The sequence below is a fragment of the Nerophis lumbriciformis genome, linkage group LG19 (genome assembly GCF_033978685.3).
Source record: "Nerophis lumbriciformis linkage group LG19, RoL_Nlum_v2.1, whole genome shotgun sequence".
Taxonomy (NCBI): Eukaryota; Metazoa; Chordata; class Actinopteri; order Syngnathiformes; family Syngnathidae; genus Nerophis; species Nerophis lumbriciformis.
In genome coordinates this window covers 31650938-31664772 of record NC_084566.2, presented here as the reverse complement: position 1 = coordinate 31664772, position 13835 = coordinate 31650938, and the positions used below count along the sequence as shown (strand labels likewise).

At 39.5% G+C, this 13835-nt stretch overlaps 1 protein-coding gene across 4 annotated transcripts in view; it reads right to left on the bottom strand.

The window, feature by feature from the left end:
• The window catches only part of usp33 (ubiquitin specific peptidase 33), a 39712-nt gene extending 27181 nt beyond the window's left edge, over nt 1-12531 (bottom strand). For all 4 annotated transcript variants that reach the window (XM_061978926.1, XM_061978927.1, XM_061978928.1 and 1 more), the window contains exons 1-4: nt 12383-12531; nt 7598-7698; nt 1784-1837; nt 1627-1689 (exon numbers count right to left, since the gene is read on the bottom strand). In XM_061978926.1, the coding sequence (XP_061834910.1) occupies nt 1627-1689; nt 1784-1837; nt 7598-7681 (201 nt within the window). In that variant the 5' untranslated portion in view covers nt 7682-7698; nt 12383-12531. The remainder of the gene's footprint in view (nt 1-1626; nt 1690-1783; nt 1838-7597; nt 7699-12382) is intronic.
• Nucleotides 12532-13835: the final 1304 nt, after the last annotated feature.

The window sequence follows — 13835 nt, the reverse complement described above, 5'->3', positions numbered from 1 at the left end:
CCAACCAAGCATGCATCAATATAGCTCTTGTCTCAAAGTAGGTGTACTGTCACCACCTGTCACCTCACGCCGTTTTTTTGCTGTTTTCCTTGTGTGTAGTGTTTTAGTTCTTGTCTTGCGCTCCTATTTTGGTGGCTTTTTCTCTTTATTTGGTATTTTCCTGTAGCAGTTTCATGTCTTCCTTGACCGCTATTCCCCACGTCTGCTTTGTTTTAGCAATCAAGAAGATTTCAGTTGTTTTTATCCTTCTTCGTGGGGACATTGTTGATTGTTATGTCATGTTCGGATGTACTTTGTGGACGCCGTCTCTGCTCCACAGTTTAGTCTTTGCTGTCGTCCAGCATTCTGTTTTTGTTTACTTTGTAGCCAGTTCAATTTTAGTTTCATTCTGCATAGCCATCCCTAAGCTTCAATGCCTTTTCTTAGAGGCACTCACCTTTTGTTTATTTTTGGTTTAAGCATTAGACACCTTTTTACCTGCACGCTGCCTCCCGCTGTTTCCGACATCTACAAAGCAATTAAGATACCTGCTGCCACCTACTGATATGGAAGAGTATAACGTGGTAAGTCTGCCGATCTCCAGACAGTACAGACACTCAACAACGGCACATTATTTGCGGATTATAATTATTGGTTTGCAAAAAATATTTTTAACACAAATAGGTGAAATGAGATCATCTCCCACGGCACACCAGACTGGATCTCACGTTACACTAGTGTGCCGGAGCACAGTGGTTGAAAAACACTGCTGTATAGGTTCAAATGTGAAAGATAACAAACTCATGACTTTCTCAACTACATTTTAAAGCACATGTATGGGTAGACAAAGCTGTTAAAGATACTTCTTCCAGCCTCAGCTGTTCACTCAATCCATCCATCCATTTTCTACCGCTTCAATGTTTTCTAATTAGAGACCTTTGCGGTTATTTCCTTTGATAGACCACACTCTCTGCAACTGTAAGACACACTGCGGTTAATTGAAGAGACGCGTTTACAGAATATAAATCTAAAGTACTGGAACATTTAAGCGATTATTTTAGCAACGTGTTGGGGAGTCAAACAAAGCGGACCGCTCGTGCATTATTTAACGTGGTGGCATTAGAGGTGCCACGTTGTCAGAAGGGGGCCAGATGACAAAGTAAGGAATGGCAGTAAATCATTTATGAGAGGAAACCCAGCAGACAGTAAGTTATGAACTGCTTGCAATAAGTGGCTTTATAGGGCTGTGCATCAGCTGCTGTAAAGTGTCCGTTACCGCTGTTACACGTGAGACTGAAAAATAATTTGTCAATTAGTGTGGATGGGAGGAGATCGGCCGACATTAAACATGTTCACTGGCACACGTGTCAGCCATTGTGCAGCTTTCATTTGTGTCAAGGAGCTTTTTTGTGAGTTTACATTTATATTGCATGGCCAGCAGCCAGGGAGGGGGAAGGGCGAGTCAGGCACCCAAGCGGCCAGATACTGTAACCACTGAAGTGACAGCGGCACTCCATCCCCTCTCTCTTCCCTGAGGAATCCCATTTAATAATAGATGATCTGGCACTGGATGTGGAGATGAGCCGACGTGATGCACTCCAATGAAACTAAAGGCGGTGGGGAATCGACATTCAAACCATTCTTCACCTGCGAGTGTCCCGTGCTGTGGTCAGCGTGAGACTCTCCGCAGCCTACGTAAGCACAGCCGTTCTAGAGACGACGACAACAGAAGAACATGTTGATTTGCTGGAGAGGGACAAAAGCTACAGAATGTTGTTGCTTTTGATCGTGAGCCACGTCTTACCTCCAAACACGCCCACAAATTGGGTCCTCCGACTTTACAGTCTTGACACTGGCCCTGGAGAAACATGGAGACTCTGGTCACAATGACAGCATTATATGATATGAAAGAGTAAAACACTAGCTACACTGCAAAAACTAAAATCTAAGTAAGATTAAATATCTCAAATAAGGGTGATATATGCTTATTTTCTGTCTGATAAGATAATTCTTCTCACTAAGCAGATTTTATGTTAGTGTTTTACCGGTACTTGTTTTAAGGGTTTTGGTCCTAAATTATCTCAGTAAGATATTACAGCTTGTTGCTGAGATTGTATGACCTATTTTGAGTAAAACATGCTTGAAACTAGAATATTAACTGTTGCAAAGCCGTGTCATCAAAACACACAAGTTTAAAACTACTTTTTTAAAGTAATAATTTCTTATTTCAAGCATGAAAAAAAAATCATGACTTTGACACAATTGTGTCTCATATTAAAACAGATGACAGCCAAATGGACTTTGCTTTTTTTTTTTTTTTTGATTGAGACTTTTATTAGTAGTTTGCACAGTGAAGTACATTTTCCGTACAATTGACCACTAAATGGTAACACCCCAATAAGTTTTTCAACTTGTTTAAGTCGGGGCCCACTTAAATTGATTCATGATACAGATATATACTATCAGATATATACTATCATCATAATACAGTCATCACACAAGATAATCATCATCAGAGTATATACATTGAATTATTTACATTATTTACAATCCTGGGTATGGAATGTGGAGGGGGGGTTAGGCTTGGTTGTTATCATCACTTCAGTCATCAACAATTGTATCATCAGAGAAATGGACATTGAAACAGTGTAGGTCTGACTTGGTAGGATATGTACAGCAAGTAGTGGACATAGAGAGAGAGAGAGAGGTATCAGAAAGCATAAGAAGTATCTACATTTGAGGGTGGTGTTAGTTTAGGGTTGAAGTTGCCTGGAGGTGTTCTTTTAGTGTGGTTTTGAAGGAGGATAGAGATGCCCTTTCTTTTACACCTGCTGTTTTATTTTCAATGAAACAATAGAAAATACGTATTCATTTAGTAGTACAGTTGTTATTAGTTTGTATATACCAATTTTAAGGTATTTTTGAGTTCATTGAGGTTAGCTAATTTTACTTGTTTTTGAAAGTCTTGACAAGCCAAATTTTCTTGTTCTATTGGCAGATAATTTTGTTTAGTTCAAATAAAATACCTCTAATTTTTGTATTTTTTGTTCTTGTTTTTGAACACTGACTTTTTGCAGTGTAGCTAGCCAGCTCTGACCTATTTGTTGATTATTTTGCATATTAAACCTTTTTTTAGTATTGCAAGGTTAATCTGGGCCAATAGTCAATAAATCAATTCATCGAAGGATATATGAAAATGAACTTGATTATTTTGCCGTCATTGATAAATTGCCATCTTTGTCTATGAATATTCTCATTCATCCAGTTCAACTGAATGGAATGCTTAGGTGGGGGGACTCCGACTATTTTGGACTGGTAGTAGTCAAAAGGCCACGGCCCCCTGACACCCCTTCTCAACTGTCTATGTGACGTCAAGGCTTGGTTAGCCCAGAATTTTTTAATAATAAATGAGGGAAAAACTGAAATTTTAGTTTTTGGTCCAGCTAGGGGTGTAACGGTACACAAAAATGTTGGTTCTGTACGTACCTCGGTTTAGAGGTCATGGTTCGGTTCATTTTCGGTACAGTAAGAAAACAACAAAATATAAATTTTTGGGTTATTTATTTACCAAATTTGCAAAATCTTCCACCAAAAATATTTTTCTTAGTGGAATATTTGATGTGAAGTAATGGGAACCTTGGATAGGTCAATAATTCATAATAACATTGAGTTTGATTCAATATTATGTTTTGAGCAACAATGACAGTTTGAAAGAAAAAACAACAACTTTGTTTTATTAGTCAACATTGCAACTTTTTCTGAATTACATTTAACTTTCAAGATTTTTTATTTCACTTTTGTTATGTTTTTGTTTATTTTAATAGTATTTTTAGAATGGGCCGTGGGCCTTTAAAACATTAGCTGTGGGCCTCAAATGGCCTCCGGGGCACACTTTTGACACACCTGCTATAGATAATAAAAAATTAAATGTGATAAATCTATGGATAAAAAGCAGAGCCTGGCAACGCATGCACGTTTATCATAACTCTCTCTCTCTCTCTCTGTCTGTCTCTGCCCCTCCCTCACCAATGCTGCTGCGCGCACAATTTGTTGTGTTTTTAACCCCTTTTTAACCCTGAACGTACATTGAAAATACACGCAACCCTCACTCAAAATGCCGGACATTTGAGGCATTTAAGAAACTCCGCCCTGACAGCTCCGCAAAAGAGGACATGTCCGGTGAAAAGAGGACGTATGGTCAGTCTATCGTAGCCCGTTAGCTGCTAGCATGCCGTGTGTTGTGCCTCGGTGTGCATTGTTTACACAACATACGTTACGCTACTTAATATGTCCGTGTGGAAACTCGTTCGGTACACCTCCAAACAGAACCGGAACCCCCGTACCGAAACGGTTCAATACAAATACACGTACCGTTACAACCCGAGGTCCAGCCCTCACTGACTTGGGACCAATGCAAAATGATGTGCGTCCCAAAGTCACCAGTCTTGGCGTCACTATAGACAGCGATTTTAAACCTGACAAACAAGTCAATGGCGTTTTAAAATCGTGTTTTTATCATCTTCGTCTTTTAGCTAAGGTAAAACCGTTTTTATCTTTTAACCTTTTTGAACAAGTCGTGCATGCTTTTATTTCAAGTGGCCAGTACTACTGCAAATGCACTTTATGCTGGCATTAGCCAAAAAGCTCTCTCCCGGCTGCAGTTAGTCCAGAACGCGGCAGCACGATTTTTAACAGGGGCCAGGAGACGCCAGCATATAACCCCAATTCTTGAGACTTTGCACTGGCTTCCCTGTTCATTTTAGAATTTATTTTAAAACCTTGCTGTTTGTTTTTAAAGCTTTACATGGACTGGCACCTCTGTATATCTCGGACCTCATCCAAATTTACACTACTGCGCGTGCTCTGAGGTCCGAGAGCCAGCTCCAACTCGTTGTGCCCAAGACCAGACTTAAAACCAGGGGAGACAGGGCTCTGGAATACTCTGCCCCTCCATGTTCCAACTGCTCCCACAGTGGAGTGTTTTAAGTCTTGTCTTGAGACCCACTTTTATTCGTTGGCTTTTAACACCACGTGAGTTGTGTGGTCCTCTGTGGTCCTCTATGTTTTTACATTTTTGATTTCTATTTATTGTTTTAATTGGTTTTACCCTTTAAAAAAATCGTTTTTAATCATATTTATTTTTATATTGTTTTTATGTTTATTTATTTTTTGTTTTCATTCAGTCATTGGTGGAGCTAAGGATAATATTTGAATATTGTTTTTAATATTGTTGTGCAACACTTTGGAAACATTTCTGTTGTTTAAATGTGCTATACAAATAAAGTGGATTGGATTGATTAGTCGATCCACAGCGATCGTTCTGCCACAATGTTAAAGAGGGGAAATTACCCTTGATGGTTAGGATTGCTCGTTTGCATCAAAACATTTCTTTTCCACACTACGATAGGACAAAACCATCCTTGTCCAGGCACACCCTCCTGGTATACATTTTTGGGGATTTGGCACTAGCCGCGAGACTAGATCTGACCGATCTAAGTCTAGGAGCACAAACTGATGAAACGTAAATGGTAAAAGGGTTATACTTGTATAGCGCTTTTTTTATCTTCAAAGTACTCAAAGCGCTTTGACACTATTTCCACATTCACACACTGATGGCAGGAGCTGCCATGCAAGGCCCTAACCACGACCCATCAGGAGCAAGGATGAACTGTCTTGCCCAAGGACACAACGGACGTGACTCGGATGATAGAAGCCGGGGATCGAACAAGGAACCCTCAGGTTGCTGGCACGGCCGCTCCCCCAACCGAGTCACGCCGTCCCCAACGTCTTCTAAGACAAACCAAACAGTCCAGTTGCGACTGATTGAATGCCCTGACATGTCCATCCGTGGGTTTTTTTCGTCTTTTGCTTCCAAACAGGGTGCAAGAGGGTTCACTCTGTGCATCGCTCTCAGTATCTGAGTGTGTTTATTTAATAGCAGAATTAAATGAAAGAAGAGACCACCTTCTTGTCAGTCATTCACAATATTTTGTCTAATTGGGCAGAGGTGGGACAGCTGGCTAACCCACAAACACCTGAATAACTTTTGAAGTGCAATTTTTGCTAACATAGATTGAGAGTAGAGATGTCTGATAATGGCTTTTTTGCCGATATGCGATATTCCGATATTGTCCAACTCTTAATTACCGATTCCGATATCAACCGATACCGATATATGCAGTCGTGGAATTAACACATTATTATGCCTAATTTTGTTGTGATGCCCCGCTGGATGCATTAAACAATGTAACAAGGTTTTCCAAAATAAATCAACTCAAGTTATGGGAAAAAAATGCCAACATGGCACTGCCATATTTATTATTGAAGTCACAAAGTGCATTATTTTTTTTAACATGCCTCAAAACAGCAGCTTAGAATTTGGGACATGCTCTCCCTGAGAGAGCATGAGGAGGTTGAGGTGGGCGGGGTTGGGTGTGGGGGGGTTGAGGTGGGGGAGGGGTGGTAACGGGGGGTGTATATTGTAGCGTCCCGGAAGAGTTAGTGCTGCAAGGGGTTCTGGGTATTTGTTCTGTTGTGTTTATGTTTTGTTACGGTGCGGATGTTCTCCCGAAATGTGTTTGTCATTCTTGTTTGGTGTGGGTTCACAGTGTGGCGCATATTTGTAACAGTGTTAAAGTTGTTTATACGGCCACCCTCAGTGTGACCTGTATGGCTGTTGACCAAGTATGCCTTTCATTCGCTTGAGGGTGTGTGAAAAGCCGTAGGTATTATGTGATTGGGCCGGCACGCAAAGGCAGTGCCTTTAAGGTTTATTGGCGCCTTGTATTTCTCCCTATGTCCGTGTACCACTCCGTACAGCTGCCTTTTAAAAAAGTCATAAATTTTACTTTTTGAAACCGATACCGCTATAATTTCCGATATTACATTTTAAAGCATTTATCGGCTATTTATCCGACAATATCAGGCTGCCGATATTATCGGACATGTCTAATTGAGAGTCACTTTTATTTGTATTATTTGTTTACTTATTTAGGATGATTAAAAGTTACTGACCTTCCAATTACAATGGTAAAAAAGAGAAATCAAGGTTTATTGCATTTGAAAGGAATACTTGTATAACAATTATTATTATTAGATATGATTACATTAGTGCTTAATTTGGTCTCTGACAATAATATTGTTTATAGGCAATAATTTGTTGAACAATATATTACCAGGCAAAATTTATTATGGGCCCAGGCATAGGGCAAGGCCTTAAATAAAGTTGAGAACCACTGGTCAAGTTCCACTGGTGCCATAAAGTTGGGACCTCAGTGAAAAAGGTTCCGTTTTTCTAGTACCATATTGATTGATTGATTGATTGATTGATTGATTGATTGATTGATTGATTGAAACTTTTATTAGTAGATTGCACAGTACAGTACATATTCCGTACAATTGACCACTAAATGGTAACACCCCAATAAGTTTTTCAACTTGTTTAAGTTGGTGTCCACGTTAATCAATTCATGGTAAACCATAGAAACGTTTTTCAACAGAAACGCATGAAAAAGTCCACTGTAGCAAACTAAAACCCCTTGTTTAGGTTCACAGTATTACATTTCCAAGAAAGACACGTCTTTCTGCAGACGTAATGCACGACAACACGCTGACTCACATGAGACTTCTGGATCAGTTCTTCCTTGGTGATCTCCCCCACACAGTCCAGGTGGGGGCAGTCGCAGCTGGTGGCCAAAGGCATCGCTCAGCCCACGGGAGCTAAGAAAAAGATTCAGAATGCATCAGCTGATGATGCCTTTCTCGATATGAAGAACACATGAATTTTCCTTTACTAAGGGTCCTGTCCATCCATCTTGATGACAGCAGGATAAAGCTGAGTCATGCGCCTGCGCCACTGAACAATCGCTCTTGTTATCAGGCCGGTATGTCACGCCACAGCTGTCAACGTGCAGCGGCGTCTCAACGGAACGCTGGTTTGCCTTTCTAGACTTATAAGTGATGACTTAATTCTCATAAATGTATTTTAATATCATAATCATTATTCTCATTAAATGACAATCTCATTTTGGTAAAACTACAAATAAATAATTGTGCTATTGCCACTTTAAATTATGTGTGAATGTTGTCTGTCTATCTGTGTTGGCCCCTGAGGTGGCAACTTGTCCAGGGTGTACCCCGCCTTCCGTCCGAGTGCAGCTGGGATAGGCTCCAGTCTCCCCCCGCAACTCCAAGAGGTGCAAGCGGTAGAAAATTGGATGGATGTGACTTTCCCCCTCTAAACTTGAGGAATTTTTATTTTTCTTTAATTAATTCTGGTAGAATTTTGAATAGTTCTCTTAGCATTATGAGTAGGGCTGCAACTAACAACTAATTTGATAATCCATGAATCTGTCGATTATTACTTTGATTAATCGCTTAATAATCGGATAAAAGAGACAAACTACATTTCTATCCTTTCCAGTATTTTATTGGAAAAAAACAGCATACTGGCACCATACTTATTTTGATTTTTGTTTCTCAGCTGTTTGTAAATGTTGCAGTTTATAAATAAAGGTTTATAAAACATTTTTAAAAAGTAGCCTCTGCGCATGCGGATAGCATAGATCCAACGAATCGATGACTAAATTAATCGGCAACAATTTTTATAATCGATTTAATCGATTAGTTGTTGCAGCCCTAATTATGAGTTTATCCATGTAATATTGTGACTGTATTTTATAAATAAATAAATAAATATAAATAAATGTTCATATTTATAAATATATGACTATTTTGTTAGTGTGTCTTTTTTCCACCAAGAGGAGCCAGATGAGGTGGTTCGGGCATCTGGTCAAGATGGCCCCGGAACGCCTCCCTAGGGAGGTGTTTAGGGGACTTCCGACCGGTAGGAGGCCACGGGGAAGACCCAGGACACGTTGGGCAGACTATGTCTCCCGGCTGTCCTGGCAAAGCCTTGGGATCCCCCGGGAGGAGCTGGACAAAGTGGCTGGGGAGAGGGAAGTCTGGGCTTCTCTGCTTAGGCTGCTGCCCCCGTGACCGGACCTCGGATAAGCGGAGGAAAATGGATGGATGGGTGTCCTTTTTCCAGTGTGTGCTTTTTACCCTTGCGTACTAGTGTAAACCATGTTTATCTTACCCACAGGTAATTCTAATGTCCTAAAAAAAAGTTGGAATATGAAATACTTTTTACATGGTGAGGTGAACGTAATGCAAGGGTGTCCAAAGTGCAGGGAAATATCAATTTGCGACTAAATGTAGGTAACAAATTTAACAAAACAACTAGCGTATTTTTCGGAGTATAAGTCGTTCCGGGGTATAAGTCGCACCGGCCGAAAATGCATAATAAAGAAGGAAAAAAACATATATAAGTCGCACTGGAGTATAAATCGCATTTTTGGGGGAAATGTATTTGATAAAAGCCAACACCAAGAATAGACATTTGAAAGGCAATTTAAAATAAATAAAGAATAGTGAACAACAGGCTGAATAAGTGTACGTTATATGAGGCATAAATAACCAACTGAGAACGTGCCTGGTATGTTAACGTAACATATTATGGTAAGAGTCATTCAAATAACTATAACATATAGAACATGCTATACGTTTACCAAACAACCTGTCACTCCTAATCGCTAAATCCCATGAAATCTTATACGTCTAGTCTCTTACGTGAATGAGCTAAATAATATTATTTGATATTTTACGCTAATGTGTTAATAATTTCACACATAAGTCGCTCCTGAGTATAAGTCGCACCCCCGGCCAAACTATGAAAAAAACTGCGACTTGTAGTCCGAAAAATACGGTAATTTGGGAAAAATAGAGAAAAAGGCCCAACGTAAAAGAAAAACTATTGAAATTATGATCTATCCATCCATTTACTACCGCTTGTCCCTTTTGGGGTCGCGGGGGTGCCGTAGCCTATCCCAGCTGCATTCGGGGGGAAGGCGGGGTACACCCTGGACAAGTCGCCACCTCATCGCAGGGCCAACACAGATAGACAGACATACTCTAGCTAAACAATAACAGCACTACAGGTTTTCTTTAATCTTAAAAACTCTCAAGCATCCATCCATCCATTTTCTACCGCTTGTCCCTCTTGGGGTAGCGGGGGTGCCGGAGCCTATCCCAGCTGCATTCAGGCGGAAGGCGGCGTACACCCTGGACAAGTCGCCACCTCCTCGCAGGGCCAACACAGATAAACAACATTCACATACTAGGCATTTGGCCTATACCAAAGACTATAAAAATGAGACCCATTACCTCCCTGCTTGGCACTCAGCATCAAGGGTTGGAATTGGGGGTTAAATCACCAAGAATGATTCTCACACTTTAGTATGGGGAACATATTCACCATTAATTAGTTGCTTATTAACATGCAAATTAGTAACATATTGGCTCTTAACTAGTCATTATTAAGTACTTATTAATGCCTTATTCGGCATGGCCTTATTATAACCCTAACCCTCTAACCCTGGTCCTAACCCTCTAAGCCTAACCAAATAACTCTAAATTAAGTCTTTGTCACTTAGAATATGTTCCCCTAGTGTGCAAAAAACTCTAATTTAAGTCTTTCTTACTTAGAATATTTTCCCCATACTAAAGTGTTACCAAAAACATATAACTTTGTCTTGAATTTGAAAAAAATATATATTTTTTTTTCACTAAAGAAGGGTTCGGTAAATGTGCATATGAAACTGGTGGGGTTCGGTACCTCCAACAAGGTTAAGAACCACTGCACTAAAACATTCACATGTTGCACAATGAGATGTAAACATGGGATCATGTGTACATTCCTGTAACTTTCTGCTTGTGAAATATATCTTTATTAGTATTTACTTAATATAATAACATCATTTCATGATTAATATTTATAAAATAAGATTAAATTAAGAAAAAAACATTTTAATTTTTCACTAAAGAAGAGTTCGGTGAATGCGTATATATGAAACTGGTGGGGTTCGGTACTTCCAACAAGGTTAAGAACTAGGGATGTCCGATAATGGCTTTTTGCCGATATCCGATATTGTCCAACTCTTTAATTACCGATACCGATATCAACCGATACCGATATCAACCGATATATACAGTCGTGGGATTAACACATTATTATGCCTAATTTGGACAACCAGGTATGGTGAAGATAAGGTACTTTTAAAAAAAAATCATAAAATAAAATAATATAAATAAATTAAAAACATTTTCTTGAATAAAAAAGAAAGTAAAACAATATAAAAACAGTTACATAGAAACTAGTAATTAATGAAAATTAGTAAAATTAACTGTTAAAGGTTAGTACTATTAGTGGACCAGCAGCACGCACAATCATGTGTGCTTACGGACTGTATCCCTTGCAGACTGTATTGATATATATTGATATATAATGTAGGAACCAGAATATTGATAACAGAAAGAAACAACCCTTGTGTGTGAATGAGTGTAAATGGGGGAGGGAGGTTTTTTGGGTTGGTGCACTAATTGTAAGTGTATCTTGTGTTTTTTATGTTGATTTAATAAAATAAATTAATACTTTTTTTTTTTAAACAACAAAAACGATACCGATAATTTAAAAAACGATACCGATAATTTCCAATATTACATTTTAACGCATTTATCGGCCGATAATATCGGCAGGCCGATATTATTGGACATCTCTGTTAAGAACCACTATTAGAGAGTATGTATTTTTTTAGCCATTAGATGCCCGTAGATGTTGGTGTTATTATTTTCATTTCTTATTTAATTAACTGTATTATTATTATTATTATTATTATTTTTGATCAGGCATTAGTGGCCTGAATTTTTTAAGAAAGAAGCTAAACTAGGGCGGGGCTCCGACCTAAACCAGGAGTGCACACCAAAAACAATGTAACTCATCAAATATTTGAATTAATTAATCGAGTCAGATTCTGACGGTTTATTTAAAATAAAATATAATAATTTATAATAAGCACAATCACGTAGTAGAAATTGATAACCAACGAGATCACCCACATAGGAAGAGAGCATTAGCCGCGGGGCTTAAAATGTAACGTCACCTGGAGGCATAACTTCTGTCAAATTATGGTACACGCAGGAATTAAAATATGTTGGCCAAATGTGTCGAATGTAAGATTATTGACTGGGATGTGGACCTTTAATGTGCTTGCGGGGCCAAGCTGTCAAAAGCAGCCAATGCTTTGACAGCGCCACAGGCTGTCTGGGTGTCGGAAGCCGCTCTCTGCTAACATTAGCATCGATATTTTAGTATCAATATGTATTGTTTTGTTTTGTTATTTCCCGCCATAACAAACACTGGCGGGAAATAAAAACAAATAAAAGGTTGAAGTCACTTCCAAGAGGGTATAAGGAAGTGAGACGGTCGCCTGTTAGCATTGAGCTAACGTTAGCCTCGAGCAGCCCGGCGGCTAACCCCGCCCGGTGGCGACTCGTCGTCTCTTACCTTTACGTTAAAATATCGACGATCCTCGAAAATGAGATAAGATCCACTCAAATGTTTTTAAAAGATTCGGGTTGTTTAGATTCGCAGAGCGCCTTGCCTGTGAAGAAACGTCAGCCGCTCTTCGCCGTTCTGCGTGGTTGCTAACGTTACAGCTGGCCCCGCCCCTTTCAGGTTAAAAACCCTCCCAGCACGTTCAGCCCAAAGAACAACTTTTGGCACAAGATAGACAATCTCTCTCTTGCAGAGGCATCGTTGGCGTTAACATTATCTAGTACAGTGTTTTTCAACCACTGTGCCGCGGCACACTATTGTGCTGTGAGGTACATCTGGTGTGCCGTGGGAGATGATCTAATTTCACCTATTTAGATTAAAAATATTTTTTGCAAACCAGTAATTATAATCCGCAAATAATGTTTGTGTCTGTACTGTCTGGAGATCGGCGGACTTACCACGTAATACTCTTCCATATCAGTAGGTGGCAGCCGGTAGCTAATTGCTTTGTAGATGTCGGAAACAGCGGGAGGCAGCGTGCAGGTAAAAAGGTATCTAATGCTTAAACCAAAAATAAACAAAAGGTGAGTGTCCATAAGAAAAGGCATTGAAGCTTAGGGAAGGCTATGCAGAACGAAACTAAAACTGAACTGGCTGCAAAGTAAACAAAAACAGAATGCTGGACAACAGCAAAGACTTACTGCGGAGCAAAGACGGCGTCAACAAAGTACATCCGAACGTGACGTGACAATCAACAATGTCCCCACAAAGAAGGATAAAAACAACTGAAATATTCTTGATTGCTAGAACAAAGCAGGTGTGGGGAATAGCGGTCAAGGAAGACATGAAACTGCTACAGGAAAATACCAAAAAAAGAGAAAAGGCCACCAAAATAGGAGCGCAAGACAAGAACTAAAACACTACACACAGGAAAACAGCAAAAAACTCCAAATAAGTCAGGACGTGATGGGACAGGTGGTGACAGTACACCTACTTTGAGACAAGAACTATATTGATGTATGCTTGGTTATGGTTTAAAGTCATATCCAACAATTGCAACGACTTTTTAATGTCAATATCGGCTGCTGAGTTTCATTTTTTAATGATTTCTGCTGGTGGTGTGACTCCGGATTTTTTTCAACGCAAAAAATGTGCCTTGGCTCAAAAAAGGTTGAACAACACTGATCTCGTACAGTGTTTTTCAACCTTTTCTGAGCCAAGGCACATTTTTTTCATTGAAAAAATCCAGAGGCACACCACCAGCAGAATACATACAAAAAATTAAACTCAGCAGTCGATATTGACAGCGAAAAGTCGTTCTTGTCTTGCGCTCCTATTTTGGTGGCTTTTCCTGTTTTGTTGGTATTTTCCTGTTTCAGTTTAATTTCTTCCCTGAGCGCCATTCCCCGCACCTGCTTTGTTTTAGCAATCAAGACTATTTCAGTTGTGTGGACGTTATCCT